This window comes from Lonchura striata, chromosome 9 (assembly GCF_050655825.1).
Source record: "Lonchura striata isolate lonStrDom1 chromosome 9, ASM5065582v1, whole genome shotgun sequence".
In the NCBI taxonomy this organism is placed as follows: domain Eukaryota; kingdom Metazoa; phylum Chordata; class Aves; order Passeriformes; family Estrildidae; genus Lonchura; species Lonchura striata.
Window position 1 is genome coordinate 17,224,403 of NC_140711.1, and position 16,957 is coordinate 17,241,359.

The 16,957-nt window shown below is 36.9% G+C and overlaps 1 protein-coding gene across 3 annotated transcripts in view; it reads right to left on the bottom strand.

Moving 5' to 3' along the window:
- The window catches only part of SLC9A9 (solute carrier family 9 member A9), a 195,124-nt gene that overhangs the window by 71,421 nt on the left and 106,746 nt on the right, over positions 1-16,957 (bottom strand). For all 3 annotated transcript variants that reach the window (XM_021536919.4, XM_077785661.2, XM_085587168.1), the window contains exon 12: positions 15,478-15,631. In XM_021536919.4, coding sequence (XP_021392594.1) covers positions 15,478-15,631 — 154 coding nt within the window. The remainder of the gene's footprint in view (positions 1-15,477; positions 15,632-16,957) is intronic.

Consider the following 16,957-nt stretch of genomic DNA (forward strand, 5'->3'; position numbering starts at 1 on the left):
AATTCCAGAACAGGGTTATGAGGAGGCTTGGCCACAGTCAGTTAATGGGCACTGCACTTACTGAGCAGGGAGGTGATTACTTGTAGGCAATCAGACATAGATTTATGGGCAAAGGATGGGAAAGCTTGAAAGAACTGTAATCCTCCTGAATTTTTATTTTTAATCACAGTTACAGAAAGAAGCCAAACCCCAAACCTTCAGTAAATCTGAAATTCAGGATAACTGCTACCAGAAATCTTCTAAAATGAAACTCTCGTGCTAACAGTAGATTATTTGATATCAAAATATTATAAAATTATTTAAAAATTGAGTAGATTGGAAAAAAACTGTTCAGACTTAGTTGAAATGGAGACACCTCTGGAGAAAAATGTGGTTACAAGGGTCACATAACTCAGGAATACTGTGTTCCAATCAAAGAAACTGAAGAATAATAATGTGACATGAAAAATAATGTGACTTGAATAATTTTATAAAACTGCAGGAGAAGTTCAGATATGAGGAGTGTGCATGGTAGCAGCTGAGATATACCGGGCAATTATCACTTTCTCAGCAAGGTGTCATTTTGCAATTTAGGTTTTACCTGAGTTTTATATCTCAGATGAGAACTGGGACTTGGAGAATAAGAGAATCCCTAGATATCATATTATAGTGTTGAGGCAGCATTGACTTTGAAGGAAGGATGGGATTGGGTCCCTTCTTTGGTAGTAATGATGTTACTTCTTTTGAGTGCCAACCCAGTTAATCCTGACAAAGGTGACCTTTTGAGATACTGAATCACAGCACAGTATGGGAAAGTTGTCACGAGGTGACTGTGATGCCCCCCATCCAAAATCTTTATTTTTTTGGGGAATTAAAAAAGAGGAGCAGATACATTTTGATTTCCATTACTTTAAGTCAAAGGTGTTGTATTTTGAATAACACCAACCTACATATCTTAAGGAGCTACTGGTGATGGCAAGTGCTTTTTTTGCTTTAAGACGTTGCAAATGGGAGATTTAAACACACACATGCATCTGTGTATCGTCTTTTCAATAAGAGGCAGTAAAAAAACCACAATATTGATCAGCCTCTGTGTGCTTTAAGAATTTAATTATTATTACCATGCCTCTCCCCATGCTGTGAGGAAGTACAGATCAAATCCTCTGTACACAATATTGGAAATGTATTAATAAAAAAATCCCTGGCACATTATTAAAAAATATTTTCAGTTAATGCAGAAAGGCAGAAACACCACTGCATTACAAAAAGTATCATTTTTGCACATAGTAAAGATCCTAACTGCTACTTTACTGAAATCCATGGAGATGATTAGAGCTTTTAAAGAACAAAACAAAAAAACAGTCAAGGAATTAGGCTGTTTTGTTGATGCCTTGCTTATGTTACTAATAAACTTTGTCAGCTAGGAAAAATGAGAACTGATTTTACAGGAGATGCGTATGAGAAAAAGAAACTGTACACAGATATATTTTGACAAAATCCTATAGATGAGATTAGTCAATTTCTGGCTCAGAAATAACAGTTCCCTCCAGTGAATTATGTCAATGATTTTTAAAGCAGTAAAATGTTTGTTCTCTGAATCACTTTAGGTGTCTGTTCCTTTATTTTCCTTGAACATAAACAGCACAGTGTTGGAAAGAAGCCCAGGCCATAGTAGATGCATTATATTATTGCTAATGTGATTAACCCAGAGTAAAACATTAAATCCTCCTGAGGCATTAGTCTAAATAATGAGATGACCAACTCTAAGTTCCGTGGGCTCACGGCATGGGATAAAATACACGATGCACTTCATCTCTTGCATTGACATTTGAAATTTATCATATGAAGCTGGCACTGGGAGCAATTGTGCACAGAGCCATTGTAAGGCAGAGTAATGCTGGTCAAGCCTGGTGCTCGTTACAAGCAGAACGTGCTGAGTAAATGCTCTGCCTCTGCTGCTGGGATCTGATGCCATGGAAGCCATCACCCTTCTGCCCATTTAGCCTACTCCTTTCACAAGAAGCTTGTAAATCAGCTGCATTGTTTAAGATCATATTTAATTCCTTCTTTGAAGTATGTTCACCTAAGTTCTAGCTGAAGTGCTCAGAACAGCACGGAATTGTAGTAAGGACTTGTATGGATTGACTGACCCAAGGCTGCACAAAGCAGGTTGAAGGTATATTCTCCTGTGTACCATATAAGATATGCTGTACTATTTTTTAAAATCAAATATTAAATCAAAGTGGAAGTTCTGAATTCTCAACACTGTGCAGCACAAGGGTGTGTAGAGCTGAGGTCATTGCTCATAGGCAGAGATGCTGCAGTGCATAATCTGAGTAAGCACTGATAGGATCTTTCCATGTTTCCTTATGTAGGAAAAAGGGCTCAGACTCAGGAAAATGTTAGGTATTTACCTAATTTTGCCTAATTTTTCATTGTCTGATGTACACAGTGCCAGTAATTATTACCCTTTTGTTTAAATGACAGAATAACACCTGTGCACGTTTGTGTCAAAACACACTTCAAAGCCACTTTAAATACAGCAGGATGAACAGTAGTGTCTTTTCTGAAGGCAATGTTCTAAGACACTGCTTAATGGAAAATTAACTTCTCATTTATTTTCCACCACTTTGCTTCTCAGCAAGACAGAATAAGATAGTCGCTCAAAGACACCCATTTTACTTAATTTTTAGTATACCATTTAAAACCCCAAACCTACATAGATGATATCCTCCTGATATAGCAAATACCAATTAATGCATAATGGTCTTTTTGACAGAGTGACTATAGAAATGCTGGAAAAGTGTGCTTTCTTTATCTAGTGTTTATGCTGTTCAATGTTTTTATTTCATGAGTTGTTTGATAATTGCACTGTTTAGTTTAGACAGTGCAAATATCTGCTGATTTTAAATTTGTTTTTGCAATATAATCCTTCTTTAAGAAACTTGACCATCCTTACCAGTTTCAAGCAATACATTTAGATATTTTGTGACTTTTTAAAATAATATTGAGGCCATTCATACAAAAACTTACTGTACCTAAAACAGACACGGATCTATTTATGCTCTATGTATTTGCAGTGTTTGTAATGTGAGGCAATGCAAAGCTGTTACATAAATGTGTGTGTGTGCATTCCCACAGACACCCTCCAAGCCCTTGGTCTGCAGAGGTTTCAGAGAGGAAAAAATATTTTCTGATGCAGTTGGGAAATTTGGAGCAGATGTCATCCAAAAGTGAGACCTGCCAGTGGCACAGGGCTCGTGGAGCAGCAGATGTTGCTTTGGGACAGAGCTGTTAGGGGGCTTTGTTTCCTTTTCACTTTGCAGGTGATTCTCCCTTGTACAGCAACACCAGTGAAAGACAGACACTTGTGAGTTGGTTGCTGTGGTTATCAAGAACTATAAGAAATGGCCTTATTTCTCAGTGTGCAAAGGCCCCTTGTAGAGTTCAAAAAATACACTACATACAAATGCTAGGCTTGGGGTTATTTTGAATTGCTTTTACTCATGGTTTTCTTGAATTGTTTTTATTCACATTTGTCTTGAATTGTTTTTACTCACATTTCTAAATATATATGATGTGCAAAAAATTTATTTGGAGAGAATAAGAGTTTAAATGGAATGTAAATGATCCAGAAGTTCGAATCTTGTGCCCTTACAGATGAAATTAAACTCGAATTCGTGTATTTGTATTGTGTTACATTGAATTCAGAATGGAGGAACTATCAGGCATTTGTTTTGCATTTGAGCTTTCTTATTCTGACAAAGAAAGGTTTCAGGTGTCAATGTTGGCTTTTTCCTTTTGCATCAGCAACTCAGCTGTGGCTGCAAATCCCTCGATTCTGTTGATCTCAAGTCAAAAATTTCCTGATTTTGTTTTGGTAATGAGCCAAATTGGCATTTTTGCCTCATTTGCTGGGGGCTAGCTTGTAAACATGTGTTTTGAGATTTTTTTTTAATACTGTCTGCAGCAGTCCTTGCAAACTTTTCATGAACAGCCAGGAGGAGGGTTAATCACCCCTTTGTTGAACAGTACTTATAATGGGGAAACACTGGTAAAACACTTTCATTTTAATTAAATTAAGTATCTTTTTTCACAAGTGCATTTGAAGACACTCTTCAAAGTTTCTAGTGCTTGGGTTTTCTAATTTAAATTTTGTCTTCTCTCTCTATAGCCATATACAGCTTGAGCAATAATCCTGAAGCACTCAGTTGGAGTTTAAAATGAGTGCAGGGGAAAAGGAGTTCTGGAAGGATGAGATAGGGAGTGTGCTATAAAGTTTCATAGTTTTATTTAAGCTTCTTGTGTTGCTTTGTAGTGTGTTGGGAGGTGTTTGCTGCATCATGGTTAAGAAAAGGACTCAATTCCCATTGCTTTCTTGTAAAAATAGGAATAAACTGCTCTATGTAGCAACTATGAGCTATCTGAATTCTAGCTGTGATGACAAGGAAAGCAATAGCTTGCATGAGATTAAGAAGAGACAAAGTGAGAAAGTGGAGTGACAAAATTGCCTTGATCAGGGATTCTGAAAGCATAGTATACTTCTGCCTACAGGCCAAGAAAATAAATGAATGTCATTATGACATCCTGCACCAGCTAAGGATCTGTCCCCATTTCTCCTCAGCTTCCCTGGGGCTCTAAGTACTTTTCTGTGGCCAGTGACTTCAGGCAATGTGATATTTCTCTTGGTGTATTCATAAATATGTGATATTTTGGTATTGGCTTCAGGTTCCTACCTTACTGAGTACAGCTAGTAAACTTCAGAGCTGAAAGGCAAGTCTACTGCCTAAAACAAGTCTAATGCCTAAATCTCCCCAGAGATTCACAGAATCATTTAGGTTGGAAAAGATCTTTAAGAATGTGGAGTTCAACCATTAGCCCAGTACTGCCAAGTCCACAACTACAGCCTGGCCACATCTACATCTGGAAAGACAAGAACCTTCTTCCCTTCTTTTGTGAATTAACTTTATTTTTAAAAGTGCATCATTACTCCTTTCTGGGACATGAAAGCTGTACATCATATTGACATTTCCTTAATCTAACCTGGGGAGCTTGTATTTAGAATTCTGATTTGCAATGGAAGTGATAGGAAAGTGGCTCACACTCATTATGACTTAGATTTCAAAGTCACAGGGTGATACAAAGAAATCTGATGGAGAATTCAGTGTCTCTTTCCCAGTATTGCATTGAGCATAAATAAGAATGTACCTTGGCTGCAGACTGTCTTTTGGAATTAAGTTGAGAAAATAGAATTCAAATTCAAGTATATGTATATGTAAGGGTTACTAGATCAGAAAGGATGTGAGCAGTCATTCTTCTGTAGACTAATGAATAGGGTACTGGAAGACCTGGATTCTGAATTTCTGTGCCAAAGATTAATGTATTTTAGTTGATAACTCATTTAAAATGGAACAGAAATACTTGCTTGGACAGAAGCTGGCATCTTCTTTGTGAACGCATTAGCCACCAGTCTACACAATAATTTTATCTCATTTTCTAGTGAATTAAAATTATTTTCTAACTTCTCTGTTTTCCTTACCTCATGATGCATATGCAGCCAGACATAGAACTGGTGAGGTTTGGGCTAGAATTCTTCCAGAAGGGTGGAAGAAATTGAATGAGGCAGAGGAGCAAAGCATCAAACCCACGCAGGCACGAGGGAGAGCGGGGCTTGGCTGCTGTGGCTCGGTGGGAAACAGGCTGCCCTGGCACCTGCAGGGATTCTTTGGGGTGGAGATTAGAAAAGGCTCAAATCAAGATGCAGGCACACTCCCTGAACCCACTCTGTAATTTCTGACCAGGCTTAGTGCTCATGAATAAGTGAATAGCAAAGGCAACCGAGTAGCTCCAAGGTCACCCTATACAACACTTTGTACGATAAAATGAGCAAAGAGTATTTGGTTTTTTTTAGCATTCCTGTTTGGGTATTGTACATAAACAGCACTTATACATAAACTTTTGTACAAACATCTTTTCTGTATATTTATATGCATAGAAAATATTTTTGATTTATAAAACCATAATTTTATGCATGTTTTCAAGATCCCTTTATATATTTGTCACTATAACAAAATGGTGTATCTATTTGGAGAAGTCAAAAATGCAGAAGCAGAATATAATTTTAAGAGCATTGAAATCAAGTACTTCTTGCTGAGACAAGAGGTGATTTTCTCATTTAAAAGCTCATCAATGTACTGACCAACCAGTCACTGTTGGGCTGTTTCTGATAACTCACTATACAAAAGTCTCTATTACACTGTAATTATCTGTTTATTAAAAGCTAAAAGCCCAGACTACCATACAGAGACTAGATTACTTAATATCTGCTTTAATTAACTTTTCACATTCAACTAATTCTGGAACAATTTGATAGGCTTGTTATCAAGCATGCCAGAACTGTCCTTCCACTCTGCATTTTAAAAAAGAACACAAAGTTCAGAATTTCCAGAAGAATGCTTCATGAGAACTGAAAGTTTCATGAAAGTTGAAGTCACAGTTCTCTTCTACCACAAAGTTCCTCTGCAAACCCAGATGTACCCAGTAATGTTTTTATTTTTTAGATTCATTGTTTTGTTAAAATATTTTTATGTCATAGTCCATATGTTGCATAAGACCGTTAGGACCTGTAAAATCCCAGATCTTGCCAGTTAGCACCTTTATTCTTGTTGGAAGACACAAGGTCTGTTTTCAGGGTTTTTTTCCTTGATGTAGAGTTTAAAAATAGAATGAAATATTTTTTTGCACTTTGTGGAATATTTGATAACAGAAAGCTAAAACTACAGGAAAGATTAAAAAAAAAATCTGAGAATGTTTGAAAACTTCTTGGTCTTTTTCATACTGAAATGATATATTGGGCCATGCTGAAAACTTTAATCCCTTCTAAATGAAACATTCATTTCATATTTTCTTACTGAAGAAATTCTAGTATTCTTAGTCAATCAAAATAGGAGAAGGATGAACATACACACTTTCGAAATTATGTAAACTAACAAATGTGAAAACCATTAATTCCATGCTCTTCTGACAGCATCACACAGTTCTTAAAATATCAAAGTTCAGTGAGTTTTGTGGCCACTTGTTTTGCAGAAAGCATCAGTTTCTGACCAATAATAGAAAGAATTAAGCAGTATCTTGTTCAATAATTGAAGACTGGGAGTCTAAGATTCATCTTAGTAAATATGATCATTATTTTTTATAGAGTCCAGTTTGATACCAGATATTTATCTTAAATTTTAAAGGCTCAAACTTGTTTTTTGTACCTTTTGCTTACATTCAAATGACACAGTTTGGACATACGATTGAAATAAACTGGGTTTATGCTTGCTCCAATTTAATTCTGACAGAATAGTTAGAGCTCCAGATTAATTTGGGATATTTTGGTAGAAAGCAATCATCAGTCTCATTCCAAAGTTCCAAATAAGTAAGATGTTCCCTAGAACTTTTTCCACATTGGTTTATTTGATTCTTTGTAACTTGAATAACTTCATTATATTGACTGCTGCATAGCAGTTACCTTTTGTATGACAAGGAGAAAAGTTTTAATGGGAGAAAAAAGTTACTGCATTAGATGGAAGAAAACTTTTTTAGCATACTCAGATGTATCAAAGCAACAGTATTTTAAAATAGGATAAACCATATAGTTTAATTGACACAAATCCAGCTGGATGGTTTCTATTCCAAATTATAGATTTATTTATAGTTTTCTGGAACTATTCATGGGTTTTGGCCTGTGGAAAGTTAATCTTATAATTTGCTGCTAGTAGACTGAAAGGCATGAATCTTTTATTGTTGTGTAATTTTCCTTCTCTCCTGTACCAAAATATTCTAGCAATAAAAGAGTATCTTTCATATATTTCTTTTTCTGTTTTCAATAGCCATGTGGAGCTAGACATACAAGCTGTGTGAGGTGGGATTTAACTGTCTGCCCTGTTAGGAGACTGCCCAAAATTAGACCCTTCTGGCCAGTAAAGACCAACAGAGTGATAGCTGGAGTCATGTACAAATCATGCACGAGTCACAACTGCAATCCAGAATCTCCCATTCAACATCTGCCCTGAACTGCCTTCACAGTGTCAGTCAGAAAGCCAAGTCCTCTGTATTTTAGTCTTTTATTTTGTTATCAAGCACAAATGTTTATAAATCTTGTTTAGTGCCGTTCAGGCAAAATGCTGTGGTGAATAACTGTGAGAGATCAAATGCACACCTAATCTTTGCAGAGAAGTCCCCTGCAAATAAATGACAGGAATTTCAGGAGATCACTGAGATTCATTACCTGGATGATTTCTCATTTTTATATAGAAATGAAAGGAAATTATCCAATTTCTTTTTTTTTATAATAACATCCAAGACGTTTAATATCCAATTTTTAGTGCTTCTTGATTTATAGCATTTCTCAGGCTCATCATGCTCTAGCTACCATTCAAAAGCTGTTACCATCTTAACCCTTTCAGTGTGGGGGTCCCCCAAGAAATGTTTCCTTTACTCAAAGATAATTTGATGTGTAATGTTGAACTCCTCTGGGTTTGAGGCAGAATGCCTTTGTAATATGGCTTCAGTCAGGAACTCCAGACCATTTGCTATTTCTTGTGTTTACTGCATACACAAGAAATATTTCATACACACAAATACAGAACTGGTGGCAAAAACCACCAACCAAAGAAAAAGTAGCACATCTACCAATATTTTTGTATTAAAAAAGGTCTTTGACTCAGTTCTAACCCAGTATTTTAGCCTGTGCTACTACAGGGGATCAAGAGAAAAAAAGTAATAAACCAGCATCTGATCTTTTGCTCTCTGTGACCCCTGTCACAAGTAATTAATACATTACCATGCAAATTATTCAAATGCTGAATGTCAGTGATCTCTTGGCTGAACCTTTCTGCCTTTTCCACTGTCTTCCTGGACCAGTTGCTCCCCACCCTGCTGGGTAGGTGAGTTACTGGGTGGACAATGACTGGCAGCCATGCAGTTTCCTAAGTATTCACAAATTCCTTTTTTCTGTTGTACACAGAATATGTGCAAGCATGATGGAGCTCATCAGCAAAACAATGTGTCTTGAAGATAATGCTCCTTCAATAACTCTGGGACAGCATTTCCTCTGAGCTGTCCATTTTGTGAGCTGTCCATGAACACACGAAAACTTCCTTGTTTGTTTAATTTTACTTGAATAATTTTCAAGGTATTCTTCACAATCATGAAAATCACTTTTTAATGTAGATTTTGTGACCTGAGAGTCTGCACATTGATCATTAGTGCTAGTGCAGGAATATTCAAACTATCATCAGTATAAAAGGTGCCACGCAGAAGGCTGTCCTACAGATGTTCACAGGAACAAATAGTTAGCCAGCTAAGGACAGAACATTAAAAATAGTTGCAGCATTTATGATTAGACTTGTTACATTAAATTACAGCTGTTTCTGGATTTCAAAGGGGTTTTTTAGGATTAAATGCTTTTCCAGGCAAAGACAATGTGATCTCTCTTGAAAGTATGCTTGGGTGGAAAAAATTCTCAATGGGCTGAAGAGATTTGGCTGAAATTGGCCTCTCAACAGAAGGGTTTATTGCAGCGTGATTTAAATACACACTGTACCATGGCTAAAGTACAATATGACCCTGCAAACCAGATCAAACTTTGTTTATTGGAGATATATTTGTTACTGAGAGGGAACACCAGTTAGGCTGATTATGACTGTTCTAAACACAAAACAAAATAATAGCCAGTACAAAGTGCAGAGAAATACAACTGTGCTCAAAAATATCCTGCCTTTATTTGCACTGTTCATCTCTATGTTGTGGTCACTCGCAAATTACAATTGAAGACTCTGTTTCCAACAGTAAATAACAGATGCTTCACTTCAAATAAACTGCTTTCCTGGACTCTAGAGGAAATATGACCCAAAGGAATATGGTTATAGAAGAGAGAATCTGCCAAGGCCAGGAAAAAATATTTAGCTAAACCTTATTTTCTAAACTGGCTTTCCTTCTTCTTCATAAATGAGGACAGGAACATGTGTTCAAAGAAATACAAGCAAAAAAATTAATAAGGTTCATAATAATTTCTAGGTATTGAATTATGGATCATCTGAAGATATGTACACACACTCTTGGCTGGTACATTCAGTGTGTCTCATGAACCAGCTGTGTTTCAGGATGGATAATCCTTGTGTGTTCATGTGAGGGAAAAAGGAAAGCCAAGATGTCCACCCTTAATTTAGGAATAAATGAGAGGCATTAGACATAACTCTAGTTTGACTCTAGTTCATAGGAATGGCTGTAAGGAGATGTCCTGCCTCATGCTCTTCTCCATGAGCAGAGCAGCACTCTGTGATGCAGTGCAATATTCTGATGAGGCTTCTCTTAACCCGGCACAGGATCATTCCTCCTTGCCTCAGCTGACTGCAGCCTGGTGCCCAGATCACCTGTCAGGAGCCCATTCTGTCCAGTGCCTTTCTGCAGCACCCCCTTGAACACAGCTGGACACAGGGAATGCTACTACAGAGTTTGGGAATAATGAAAATAATATTTTTTTATACTGAAGCTGTAGTGGTGTAATCCTGGCCAAGATCATGTAACAACATGGTGTGTAACTGTGAGCAACTCGGTGAGCTACTGTGGCTGCTCTGTCATAAAGTTCTGTCTTCCAGCAGTCTGTAACTAGCTGTTAAAGGGTTGAGATAAACACAGAACCATATTCTATTAACCAGATTTTTGGGTTGTTTTGTGGTACACAGCCATAGTCATACACAGTCATGGCACAACATTTCATACCACTGCCCATCTGCATCCCTAATGAGCCATCCTGGTAAACATATGCACTGCCTTAGCCTTTGATGTTGAAACAAACTATTGGATACTGAGGGACCCAAAATGTTGGATACTTCTGCTGACTGCGAATCTGAGTTTTGTCAGCCTTGGTCATCCCCCAAAAATGGGGAATGCCAGGCCTCAGTACTTAGAGAAAATTGGATGTTTGGAACTGAAGTTTTAGGTGAACTAGAAATGGTGTGATTTTAAGGGCAGCCAGGCACACAGCTCTTTTCTAAAATTCATTTATCAACAGCAATGGCCAGATAGGCACAGTAGTAAAAGCTACAATTCAAAGCTGCTGAGTATTTATTTAGATTATGGAATAAAATTTGTCCTATTAACTGAACAGCTGCAAAGAGATGCACAAAGAGTCTGGGAATCTCTTGACAAACATTTACACAGAAGGTGATGATAAACAAACAAGACCTAATACCTAGCACAATGCTTTTATAGGACATGTTTTATTAACAGCTTTGAATTTTTGCTCTGCCTGTCAGGAGAATCCTTTATTCTCAAACCTCTCACTGCAGATTTACTGTAAGATGTAGCTCTCTATTTTTAATCAGAGTATGGGGAAAGAAGGGAATTATATATCCAAAAGCATTAGCAAGTAATGCTTAGTGTCTCTGAAGGCACATTTAATGAATAGCTCAATTTGACTGCGAACTTAAATGGCTATCTCTGTTTTGGTGTTGATGTATTATGAAATTATTCTCACATGCTGATCCAGGGTTATTCATTGTCTGCCAAGAACTGCATATTGTAGTCCTTTCACATGGGGAGTAAAAGCAATTTTTTTTCTGTTACAGCTTTAAGATAAGTCAAAAGACAATGTATTACTTAGGAATGTGGTGCAGCCAGCTCTGCTGTCGGTGTGGCAGCTGATAGTGCTGCAAACACCTGCACCACCTCTGTGCTGGAAGCCTGCTCTGCACCAGACAGATGGGAACTTCCAAATGCAACTTTATCTTCAAAAAGGGAACACACAACACCCCCTGAAACTCAGAGTTTCAGGTGTTTAGAAAGGAGACAGCTAAAATAAATAAGACACTTCCAAAAGTGTGTGTTTCATTCTATTAGAACAAAGTGAAGAAATATTCAGTCTTTGCCAAGAATTGTAAGACTAATTTTGAAGGCTTCTGTGTATGAGTAAATGCAGTAGTAAAATGAGAATTATTGGTATGGATTTCTTTTAAAACTGTGTTTTGACATATAGTCACATTTAGACATAAATTTTGTTTTTAGCAGGTCATATTTCCAAGGCTTTAAGAACTTTTCTCAGATTCAAGATAGAGTTGGAGTAGGAATATATGTTTTAATAAAATTAATTTTTTAAATAAAGGGAACAAAAATTATTATTAATAAATTAAGTGGATTTCTGGGATCCATTAAGCTTTTTTTTTTTTCCAAAAGCTCTCAGCTGGTTTCTTGTGACACAGCTGATTGGTATTGCTGCATTATATGGGAGATGGAAGTTGAGCCTTTTTGGGTAGCACATGGTTAATTTTGATAGTGTATCTTACTATATGCTTTAACAACAATTTTTAAAGTGTTGTATAAGCCATACATATTCCTGGAATAAATTAACTGGTAGCTATCTCTGAGGACACATCCTAATCTTGCCTCTAAAAATAGAGTGACAGATTATATTTACATTATGTTAAGTTTTAACTGAAAAAGAAAAGCATGGATCTGATGCTATTGCTGTGAGGAGAGGGGGACAATTATGGGAAGTCCAGTTATTATGGAAACAAAGACTGATTTTTTTTCAGAAGTTTCATTTATATTCTTATTTTAAAATTGTCATTGTAAGGGACTTATCATTCCCTTATACACCAACTGTCCTGGACACTGTTATGAGAACTTCCCAATGTAAATTATTGAGAGAGCAATAAATAATTGAAACATGGTAGAATATGTGGGCAATATTATACAGCAAGAAGGCTGTATAATATTGTATCTGTCTTCTGCCCTAACACTGTAATGCATTATGGTAGAGCTAATGGTGAATATATGGGTGTGAGTTCTTTCTGATTTATGTAATTTTTACGTATCTTGAACTGAATGGATGATATATTTATTTATGTTATAAATCCAAACTGTGGGTAAGTTGGTCTGTACCATATAAACTCAAGCATTTATCTCAAGGATAAGACTGAGCTGTTGACCTTGAGGAGTTTAGAGTTGCATCTCCTGAACTAGTGATATGAACTGGACCCTATTTCACAGAGGGAGAGGGGACACAAAACAGTGCATGTGGATGAGACTCAATCCATCCAAATAGATTCAGAAATCACATGCTCCTCTCTATTAGTCTCTGAATACCTCCAGTTCAATTAAATACAGTCTCTGCCAGATAATCATTTTATGACGAAAAATTGGCAAAAAAAGCACACTCTGTTTGAGACTGTTATTTGCTTGATTGTGCTGTTTTTGACCATTCTCTCCTGAGAAGGTTTGCCAATACAGCAACTTGTAGTTTCTGCAGGGAAAGCCAGTGTACTCACTGTGATCATTCATATATTTTTAATTTCCCGGAAGCGCTATTTTGATGAGGTGAATACCTTTAGTTATTTAGATTAACTGAGCTGGCACTGTACTTTGGATTTAACTGACAGTGGTAGATCTGGTTCCCTGGAACACTGGGGAATCTCAGAGAGGAGTTTCAAACTGCCCTGGGAGGGTGCTGGGGAATTACACCAAGCAACTGGTGTCATTTGCCACAGCTCCATAACTTTCCTCAGCAAACTCATCTACCAGAATCCATACAAGTGTCAATTTTCATGAATTACCACCACCTTTGAATACAATTACTTAGCATAATTAATTAAGACTAAAAAGATAAATGCTTGTAGCTGAGGACAAAAGTCCACATTGAGCTGTAATAAATTATAAATACAATTAAATATCTTCACTTGAAGGAGAAATCAGAGCCTCAAGATAAATTTGTAATTAAAGATGTCTATTTAAAATTTTATCTCAATTTGACCTCCTCATAATTTATGATGATGTATGTTCCAATGTCAAGAAATTAAGTGGAAATTATGAATCTAATAGCTTTATAGTAAAAAAAAAAATCAATATCCTGATTACTAACCCAATTTATATTATTGATAAAAATGTCTGGCAGATCTGATGGGACTCAGAGAAAATCCTCAGAGATAGGCATTTCATATCAGTAATCATTGTCTACTTTCAGTGTCTTTGGTGAAATCTATTGTACAAGAGGCCAGAGAAAGAAGCGCATGCATTGAACAGTATAAACAGTTAATATGAGAGTCAGCCCCTCACTTGTGGTCTTGGGGGAGCTTTGCACCTCTGGGTAGCACTAAGTAGCAGAAGAAATGCCATTGAATCCTATTAATTTTCTTGTTAGTGAAAGCACTGCATAGTCTTAATTTAAAAATTCCCTAAAGAGCTAAACCACGGGGGGAATCTAGTGTGACCCAGGCTCTCAGACTGCACATTGACACTGCTCACAGCCTTTTTGCCTCATTGTATTCTCAGCATTATTCCTTATCTCCCATTGTAGAAACCCAGACTGATTTGCTCCCCGAGATCTAATGAGAAAGCTCTTCCTCACCCACGTTTCTGTTGCCACATAGAAAAACTCTCGCTGACTGACAGTAAAAAAGTGGCAAATCTCAGAAAGATGACTGATAGTGCCGGAGTGTATCCAAACTGTAATGGCCTTGATTGACATTATGGGACATGAGACATGTCATGAAGAAGAATCAAACTGTCACAGAAATAGAAAATCTCCACCCTGTACATGGATGCCTGCATCCCTGTTTATCCAGTACGCTAGTCCTTATTTTGTCTGCAGTTTCATCTATGCTCTTTGTAAAAGCCCCATTTTGGTTATCTTCAGCTGCTGTTTTATAGCAAGAGTCTGACATGAAGGTTTGTAATCAGACACCATTTTGCAAACAGGAAAACATATGCAATATATAGAATAAATGGTAAGGAATTGTGAATTGCAGGCCTATCTCGATACTGAGGTTTTCTGTGGTGATCTTGCAAATCACAGTAGGGAGTTGTGAATGGATTGTGAAGTAACCATAATCAATAACCAGCATGAGTACACTCATTATTAAAAGTTGGGTTTCAAAAAAGCACACTTGGAAGGACACTGCATTTAAATTAGATCCTTTTTACTCCAGTTTTCTATTTCCCTCTCTCTTGTAATTTAACCTCCCTTGTCATTCGCTGCTCTCTGTGAATACAAGTGACTATGAAATAATTTTAAAAATAATATAGTGAAGAAGAATATGCAAAACAATGCGTAATAAATTAATGCCTGAATGAGGCAGCAGCAGAGAAAGATTTTTCCAGCATATTCTCACTATAATCAGAAATGCACGATTTATTACGTGTTTGTGTAATAACTACAGATTTTAGGATGAAGGCAAAATCTGCCTGTATAGCTCTTTCTTTAGCAGCAAGGAGGACACTATTAAGATGTATTCATGGTGTTTAAAAGGAGCAGTAGTGAAAAGAACTCTCAGGAAACAAGGATGTGACTGACCTACGTCTAAGCCCATAACAAACCTAGGAAGAACCTGTTCCTTGTGGTCTGGAGCCTCTAACAGGTACATAAGCACTCCCTTTGTGTGTGCTAAAGCTCATAAAAAGCACACGCGTGAGCATTAGGAAGCTGTAAGGACGTAGGGGTGGATCTGCAGTACTGACCTGATGTGCAGCCAGGTGAGCATTGGGGTGGTGCCCCCCCCAAACACCCAGACCGTGAAGAACACCATCAGCAGGGCTGTGCTGAACATCATCTGCTTGGGCTGCGAGTCCGTGTCCCGAATGGCCAACGCAAACGCGATCGCGCCTCGTAAGCCTGAAACCAGACACGGGTGATGAGCGTCACGCGATGGAGAAACAGGATTTTAATGTTTACAGTCCAAACCCCGTTCCAAGGGCAGAGGAAATGTTCAGATCATAATCCTGCTTATAAAGTACTGAATTGTGCTAACTGAAAGGGTGGGATTTAATGCAGCAAATTTGCAAGAGTGAACAATGAAAGTACTCTCATATTCACATAATAATCATGCTTTTGTTTTATGTTCACTGAATTCTTTGTCTTGAATAATTGCAAATTAAGTAGTAATCTGAATTTAATGCAGGTTGAAAGAGAAATCTATATCCTATGTTAAGTAGGACTACTCATGAAGTTAGGAGAAAGTGAAAAAGAGGATTGACATTAAAATCTGTACCTAAATATGCTATTCATTTATTCCTTGAAAATATAGAATATATTCCTTTAAAATAATTTAATGTTCTAAGACTAGTCAGAAAAACATGACTTACAAGCAATAAATAGTTTTTCAAAGATGATTTTAAATATCTAAAAGGGGATGCAGAATAAATTAATGTATTTGAAACATTATAATAGTTGTAAAATTATACACCCATAGAGACTGAATAAATAAGAAATTACAAAGGTGTTGAAAACAACTAAATGAGTTAAAAAAAAAAAAGCCCCATAGGTAGTAATAAGGGGACTAAATAGGTTTTGATGAAATGCCATATTTAAAAATTGAGGAGGAAAAAGCCTGCTAGTGCCTGCAGCCCTCAGAATGCATAATACAAATAGTACTCCATATTTTCCAATGCCTTTCACTTATCTATTTAAATGTACTTTATCGTTTTCCAAAAAACTTCCACAAAATAATTCTAGAGAGCAAAGTCATTAAGTGTATACAATGCATGCTAAGCCCAAAAAGTACCTTGCAAAGTATTGAGAGATTAAATCTAGTAATCAAACCTCTTGTGAAGCACTGATGACATGCAGAATCATTTAATTAACTGCTAAATGCAGCTATTTTTGGCCTAGAATGCCAAAGCTCTTTAACATTACATAGCTAGAATGTGAATTATTTGGTGTAGAAACTGGGCCTCCAATTATTTGGTATAGATGTTTATCCAGGAAACAGTAAAAAGCCATTTCTGCAAGGAAAAAGCAGACATGGGTTGCACTATCTGAAAATACTCAGTGGCAGCAGGTTCAAAACCCTGCAGGCAGACACTGGGCTTGTCCTTGGCTTTGCTTTTGTGTAAAAGACATCTCTGAGGATACAATGCTTTACTATTTTCTAACAGGGAAAGAATATAATCTCATTTTAGGCATGTATCTGAGGAGGGAGTGAACTACTGCTGAAATGGT